Source organism: Protopterus annectens, chromosome 10.part0 (assembly GCF_019279795.1).
Source record: "Protopterus annectens isolate FY-2018-M chromosome 10.part0, PAN1.0, whole genome shotgun sequence".
NCBI classification, from domain to species: Eukaryota; Metazoa; Chordata; order Ceratodontiformes; family Protopteridae; genus Protopterus; species Protopterus annectens.
Genome location: NC_056744.1, coordinates 1,130,565,105 through 1,130,573,710, shown reverse-complemented (window position 1 = coordinate 1,130,573,710; position 8,606 = coordinate 1,130,565,105). Strand labels below are relative to the sequence as shown.

Here is an 8,606-nt window from a genome sequence, read left to right as displayed (position 1 = left end):
CTGTCATGTATTTGAAATTACCTTACACAAATGAGTTTTCTTGCTGTAGTATTCAATGACAGGTTTTGCCTCCTGGCAAAAAGTTTCAACCCTTTTGCTGTGGGCATCGGTATTATCTCCTGTGTTCTGCTTGAGAAGGCGTTTTATCATTGTTTCCGAGGAACATTCCAGAAAGAGCACAAGACTTGGTTCTGCTATCTGCCAGGGAAAAGAACAGGGCTATAATTTAACTCCACATTGAAAGTGACACAGGATATTATGGTACACTGTGCAATGACAGTCTGCCACTAATTAGGATGCTTCAATGAAAAGTTTCTGCCTTATTGTGCTGACTCTGTCCTCATGTACCTAGTTTTATTCCAAACTTTTCCAGAAGAGAAGCCAGAGAGGCAGAAAGACCATATAAAACCCTTCATCTGCTTTTTACAATTCACCTGCTCAGGCAGACTTCAAATCTGATAGATTAGCTTGGTAATAATGTATTAACAAGTTTATGATGTAGCCTTCCCCAAGAATGTCATGATATCAATTGTTTTCATAATCATAACCTGAATTTCTTTGATCTTTGTGCATGACAGTTGACATTTAAAGGGCGCGCACTGCCTAAAAATAGTATTACAGTCTGCTGTGGTGTTTTATGCTTGAGACAGATTTTGTTTTCCCTTTATTTAATGAGAAGATCACTTACCTGATCTTATAAGGTGCAATGGTGTAGCACATTGGATGGCTGCCTGTATAAATATACAGCCCCCCAGCCAACAAACACACACACACACACACACACACACACACGCACACACACGCACACACAAACACACACACACACACACACACACACACACACACACACACACACACACACACACACACACACACACACACACACACACACACACACACACACACACACACACACACACACACACTTCAGCTTGTTAGCATTATTCCTTCAATGGCTGACACATCAGTACTGGTTTATGGACAGGCAGATCATTCAGCTGTTGTGTAAGTAGAATTGCACTGATGATGCAGTTACGTACAGTAGCACAATTACAACTGTGAAAGACTCCCTCTACTTGATTAAATACTGGTCTGGTTATCCAAAACAATATGAAGATGTAAAAGACCAAAAGAGTAATGAAACTAAAAAAAAAAAAAAAACAGTTCAGAAATACAACAACAAAAAACAGAATTGTTAGTTATTAATATTTGTACCATTTTCCTGCTGCTATGTATAAAATAGATTTTAAAGACGTGTGTTTGTGTAAGTGTGCGTATATATATATATATATATATATATATATATATATATATATATATATATATCCTCCTTATATAATCTACTTTGGAATAATTATCAGTTTTCTGTACTTTCTTGCTGTACTTAACTGTTTTCCACCTAAACGCCGATTTTTCAGCATTTATTGTGATTTAAAAGCTTGTTTTTTTCACATATTGTACTTATTTGTCTGCCTGCACTTGTAAAAAGTCATTTTTTGTTTAAATAATTTAACTGTTGTAGGCTACACACTAAAGTGCAATAGCCTTTTCTGATCGTTTGTAGTCGTTTAAAGCTGTTTTAAGTGTATTTTTTACTGTTTTTGCCTTATCTTTTCAAAAAAACAAACAAAAAAAAAAAACAAAAAATTTCCTTATTTCCCACCTTTCTATGCTAGTATAGTCCAGTTTTCAGGCTAGTGCTGAATTCAGGGCTGTGTTACAAGTTTCTGAGTTGCCCATACCTTACTTGGATAAAAGGAAGTTTCTCGGTTCGCCTGTGAGAGAGGGGAGGGGAGCTTTGAGCAGCCTATCTGTCCCTGTTAAAGTGATTCTAGCCCAGAAGTTAGTAGTTTATTGGCCATTTTGGGCTAATTTCTATCTCTTTCATTTCCCTGCTATAAAAACCGCGTTTGCACGGTTTTGCACTCTGGGCAGTGCCGGTTAGCTAAAGTTAAATTATTCCCGGCTCCACTGTCTCCTCTTCAGTTTTTCCCTTGAAACTAGTCTAACTCTCAACCTAAACACTCAAAAAGCATGCTACAGCCCAGCACTTGCTCAGACGTAATAGCAAGCACTAATATACCCTGACACTTGATTGCCCAGCAGGGCAAGGCTCTTTATTCACCCCTCACCAGCCAAGCGACTAAGCAGCTCACCCTACTATTCAGGCATGACCAAAAGGCAATTTCAGGTATACTCTCCAGTCCATCTGGTGAATCTGGGTATCCTGAGGCAATGTTACAACTGCCTCATGTACACAGACAACCCTCTCCTCCTACTACAAAACACTAACATATGCTAGAGATGCAGTTATACAGCAAACTGGAGGCTAAGCTGTCTCCACCCAAGACTGGAACAGACAGTCAAGAAGAGAAGGTTAACATTTGCACCACACTTTCAGCCACACATAGACCTACTAAACAAGCACTGGCAAAAAATACACATAAATACACAAAATCATACTTGGAGGCTCTAAATAAAAACCTGCAAAAGCATCAGAGACTTCCAAATCAGACACCCAAACAACCTGCACCTCCTGTCACAAACCTGTCAACACATAAAACACAAAATCAGTATGTCGCACAATCACAGCCCTTAAAGCAAAATAACATACCCAACACACTAGTAATAGGTGACTCTATAGTCATGCACACTGACATTCCACTCACTAGACTGAAAAAGCAGAAGGTTACTGTTAGATGCCTGTCGGAGCCAGAATCCGCCACATAAAACAAGTACTCAGGTCACTCCAGAACAAGTACAAATATGACTCTGTCATTGTTGATGTTGGTGTGAATGACCTGAGACGTACCTCCCTGGACTACATGAAAAGAGAAATGGAAGAGCTCTCTGATCATATAGCCCAGGCTGGTATGACCCTGCCCTGAGTAGCATCCTGCCCTCACCAAGAATGATACCTCAGTATAAAGAAAAAATGATCAATTTCAACAATTGGCTAAGCTTCTGGTGTCATTCAAAGGGGATCCAGTGTCTGTCAGCCTGGGACGACATGCTCGACAAGCCATGTTGCTTCGCAAGAGACGGCTTGAACCTGTCACCCCTAGGCTTTCGAATACTGGCCAAGGCTCTTGCTGCCCCCATAGTGCCGTTTTTTTAGGCAAGGCTCAAAAGTCAAACCCACCTCCGTAAACAGCATAATTAACAAAAAACTGAGGGTTATGCTACTCAACAGCAGGAGTTTAAATCTCAAAATGCATGCGCTTGAAGCACTCCTCAGTATGGAGAATGTCGACATCTGTGCAGTAACTGAAACCTGGTTCAAGGCTCCAGAGAGCACCCTAGCATTACCGGGCTACAACTCGTACCACACATTTCGGCCACAGAACATGGACCAAAACACAAAAGGAGGGGGTGTATCCATATTCATCAAGGATACCTACACCTCCAGGTTAGTGGTGCAGCATGATACCTCTGAGATCATCCATGTGCAACTAACATCGGGCAAATCTGCAATGCAAATTGTGGCCTGCTACAGATCACCCTTCATGATCCCTGACCACCACTCCACCTTTCTGGAGATATTGGAAAACATGAAGGTCCTACCGAACACCCTGATACTGGGAGATTTCAATTACCCTACCATTAACTGGGAAAATTACTCGAGTACAAACTCCCAGGCCCAGCACTTCCTGGAATTCATCAACTGAAATGCCCTGGATCAGCTGGTAAACTCCCCTACCAGAGGTGAAAACACATTGGACCTGGTCATCACAAAGAAGGGCAACAGGTGTTCCACACCAGAGGGCAACCCGTCACTGGTTAGATCAGACCATAAACTAATCACTCTAGATGTCCACACCCCATCACCACCCCCAACTAAGGAAACAACAGTAAAAAACTTTTCTAAAGCAAACTTCACCTTACTTAGAACTGAGGCGGTAAGTTTCACAGCTCTCACGCTAAAGGATAACGGTGCCCAAGATGCAGAAACATTTACAAATGCACTCTATGAGCACCTACAAGGATGCATGGATCGTGCCATCCCTAGCAAAATCAAGACTCACTCCCCTAAGAGAAGGAAACCAGTCTGGTGGACCCCTGCAATAAACAGGATGTACAATAGAAGGAGGAAACTAGTTCAGAAAAAAAAGCAAATTCCAAGAAGGAAAGACATCCCTGATCAGTATCAGGAAGAAACTAAGGTCCCTCATAAAATCATCCAAGGCTAACTTCGAAAGAAAAATAGCCAGGGATTCAAAAGATAACCACAAAGCCTTCTTTAGCTATGTTAAGAATCTAAGTGGCAACTCACAGATATGCACTGAACTAGGGCAAAATAGCACAAAATATACTGAATCTGCTGATATTGCCAACATCCTGGCAGATAGCTTCAGTGCAAACCTCAACCCCCTCTCACCCCCAAAAGGGCCCACAACAATATCGGAAAAGTGTAATGTCCCAGAAATCACAGACGCATAGGTGAAAATAGCCCTTTCAAAATCCAAAAACACAGTGTCAGTGGGGCCAGATGGTGTCCCAGGCTGCATCTTGCATGAAGTACAGAACGAACTAACCCCCCACCTAAACATGCTGTTCAACCTCAGCCTCACCATAGGCTACATGCCCATAGAATGGCACACAGCAACGGTTATTCCACTCCACAAAGGAGTGGCCACAACTGACTCTGGTAACTATCGCCCCATATGCCTGACTAGCCTGGTCTGCAAGGCTATGGAGCACATCATCATGGAACTCATTAAAAAAGACATTGGGAACCTCCAAACACTTGACCTGACCCAGTTCGGCTTTGTTAAGGGCAGATAATGCCTACTAAACCTGGTTGACTTCTTCGAGCAGTCACCAAGGCCATAGACGAGGGAAAGGTTATTCACACAGCCTACCTTGACCTCGCCAAGGCTTTCAACACCATTCCCCACTCGGGTATTACAGAAAAACTCACCAGCCTGAACATAAACCCCTACGTCACGAGATGGGTTGTCAACTGGCTTACAGACAGAACTCATATGGTAAGAATAGTGGACTCCAGGTCCGACTCTAAACCAGTCAGAAGTGGTGTCCCACAAGTCTCGGTCCCGGGACCCCTACTCTTTGGCATATACTTCTCAGAAGTACAGGCAAACACAGGAGGACTATGGCTAACCAAGTTCGCCAATGACTGCAAACTGGGAGTCATAATTGATTCTCTGGCTGACACGGACATTCTCCAAAAGGGCCTTACTGAGACGGACACCTGGTGTCAAAGCCATAGCCTCAAGCTAAATGCCAAAAAATGCATAGCCATCCCATTTGGGAAAAACAAAACACCCACGAATTACCACATAGGTGGCAGCCCCCTTAATACAGAAGAGGTAATAAGAGATCTGGGGACCCAGGTAGATAGTAATCTCTCCTTTGACAATCATATTGCCAAAGTAGTTAGCACATCCTTCTATGTGGCCCATCTAATTACCTGTTTTTGAACTTTCGGTTTTGTGGTGTCGGTTATTTTTCTTTGTCGGTGTTTGGGAATGTCGGCGTTATCAGGTAGACCCATATATATATATATATATATATATATATATATATATATATATATATATATGCATATATCATCACCATCATCATCATCAACCCCCTTTTCACATTTTTTACATAGGGTCAGGGTGTCATGTTGACTGTCACCATCTCTATCACACAGTTCATCTATCTATTTTGCCGGATGCCCTCCTTTCCTCTTGCCTGTTCCTGTCTGTCCCAAATCTTCCTCAACAGATTGTTTTCTGCTATTCTGCACATGTGCTGAACCACCGTAATCATTCTCTTTGACCTTGTCCGTAGTTGGTGCCAGTTTGGCTTTTATCCCCATCACCTTCTTTGACTGCTCTGCCCAGGTATCAATGCCATACAATAGTACTGGTCATATCACTGTTTTGTGCATTTTACTATCCAGATTTTTTGTCATTCTTCTGTCATGTCTATGTCCCAGTTTTCTGCAGCCTCTCTTATTCTAGCTTTGACCTCCTCATTCAGACTTCCCTTCTCCTCAGCCACGCCTCCAAGATACTTGAAGCTGTTAATCTGTTCCACTATTTTCTCCTTCTATCTCACGTCTGAGCTTCTTCTGATTTTCCCATTTACTGCCATTACAACTGCCTTATCTGTACTCACTTACATTCCATGTGCCTTCAGTTTTGCATTCCATTTTCAAATCCTTTGCTGACGTTCTTACTCAGAGTCTGTCTGCAATGCCACATCATCTGCACAAAGCAACTTTGTTGATCTGTCCCCTTCATCCCGTTTGCTGATGTAGTCCATCACCAGTATGAACAGCAGTGGACCCCGAGCTGTGCCCTGATGTACATCCATTCCCACTGGGAACCCCTTTATGAGACTGAACACTACTTGAGTCATTGGGTCCTTGTACATATTCTGCATTAATTCTACTAATGTTTCTGGGTGCGTAGCCTGCATTAATTTTAACAATGTCTCTGGGTAGATACTTGCACTAATTTTACCAATGCTTATGGGTACATAGCCTGCACTAATTTTACCAATGTTTCCACCAATACACAATATAGATGTGTGTGTGTGTGTGTGTGTTTTATTTATTCATATATTTATACTACATGTGTTCGAGACACATTGCTTGAAATACATGTCCTCTCTGTCAGTCACTCATTTCAGCAAGTGCTGTAATACCCAGTTAACTCATTTCCCCTAATGATTACTAGCCCTACCAGAACCCTGATGTTATCTCTAACCACTCCCAACCAGTGCCTAACACTAAAGTCTACCAGGCACTCCCTAAACTTAAAATCCCCTTCCCCGTCTCTAAACTTAAATTCCAGATCACTGGCTAGTCTATAATCTCTCCCTAAACCTAAAATCCCCATCCGCTCTCTAACCCTAAAATCTCCTGATTGGTCCCTAAACCTAAAATCCTCATCCCCTCTCCATCTGTATTACACTCTCCATCCCCTGCCCTAAACTTAACAACATCCTCCCTGCTCCCCCTTCCCATTTACCTAGTCTGTAAGTACTTCCTATCCTAGGATGTAAGCAGATACAAGTTCCAGCATGAGCGGCTGCTCACATTAGCTAACATAGCTAATATATATATATATATATATATATATATATATATATATATATATATATATATATATAAATATTGATATTTCAAAATGCATAAACTGGAAACATTTATATAAAACTCAATCCTTGCACATTAATTTGGAAAATAAGCCTGTGACTAAGAAATCACATGCATTCATTCAGAAATCCATGATATGTTGTCTTCTCATGACAGTCACCTCCCTCTCTGTTTGCATACCTCAAAGTCCTTTACTTGGGCTGATTCTCTTAGCAGTATTTATTAATTCTCCATACTTGGACAACCACAAAATAGATGTCCAGCTGCATGAGGGTGACTTAGATGTATTCTTGACAAGTTACTCTGCCTTGTCCATAAGCTTGCAGCTTCATGATGACATCTACATAATGGAAAATGGGTTCAGACATGAATAGCTTCCTTTTAACCATAACAAGGTCAAAGCCATTGTATTCAGCATACTTTTAGGAAAGTACACCCCATATAGTGTATGAATTCCATTTGCTCACTTTGAACTGTGACTGCACTTCACTTTAAACCAACGACTCAAACTGATGGATGTCCCTGAATCTTTACTTGCACATCTTTGAGAATTACCTTAAACTAAAAGACACAATTTTTGCTCAGCATTCTCCTTCTTATTACAATAGCTTTGGAAAGTATTCCTGTTCCCTTTACAAAGACCTACTCTTTGCCATAGCAGGTGAAACATTTTGTCACATTCATGAAAACTGTAACCATGGAGACCATGTTTGAACTAAATCCACAGTCTTCTCAGTAGTCCAGTGGTAACCTATAAGAGTTGTTGCCCAAATGTTCTTTTCATTTCTCAGGACTTCTTTAATAACTATATGTATACAACTTTTTAATAGTTATTATGCTCTAGTCTAGACTGAAATAGTTGCAGTTTTGTGTAATGTCTAAATTCTATTAAATTTTAGTTTTCGTTGTCAGTGTTGATGCTCAATTTTGAATTATGCTGTAAGACTATATATACAATTATGAATTATACTGTAGGACTATACATACAATTATGAATTATGCTATAGGAATATATATACATATGCTGCCATTATCCATCATAACCATGTACAGCATAATCTGGGTCGTGCCTGAGAAAGGTATTTGGGTTTATGTGCCTGCCCTGTTAACAAATAAGTTATTAAAATAACCACCAAGCAGAAAATCTTGAAAAGAAACTTGAACTCAAGATGAGTACAGCGTCTGAGACCTTCTTCATCCCAAAGGGAAGTCCTACACCTACACTAAATTAACTGTACTTGCAAATAGCAGCTTTGGCTTGTATTTTCTGTATTGTGTTTCATTGAAAAGACTAAATTGCTTTTGTTCAAACTGGTCCTGCTATTTTTGCAAGACTGCTGGGCATTATTAGTGTTTTTATTTCACCTTTTCTGACTGCTGCATAGCAGTGGAGTTTAATTTTGAAGTGTGCCAAGGACTGGGTTTTTTCTGTTTTTTTCTTTCTTTTTTTTATACACTATCTACCACTTTTTAAAAAAAAATGAAGCATAAC

General features: G+C 40.7%; 1 protein-coding gene across 1 annotated transcript in view; it reads right to left on the bottom strand.

Annotated features, from left to right (window-relative positions):
* Window positions 1-8,606, bottom strand: part of LOC122814248 (adenylate kinase isoenzyme 5-like) — a 2,798,058-nt gene that overhangs the window by 408,769 nt on the left and 2,380,683 nt on the right. The window contains exon 10 of the mRNA XM_044086846.1: window positions 22-198. Within this exon, the coding sequence (XP_043942781.1) occupies window positions 22-198 (177 nt within the window). The remainder of the gene's footprint in view (window positions 1-21; window positions 199-8,606) is intronic.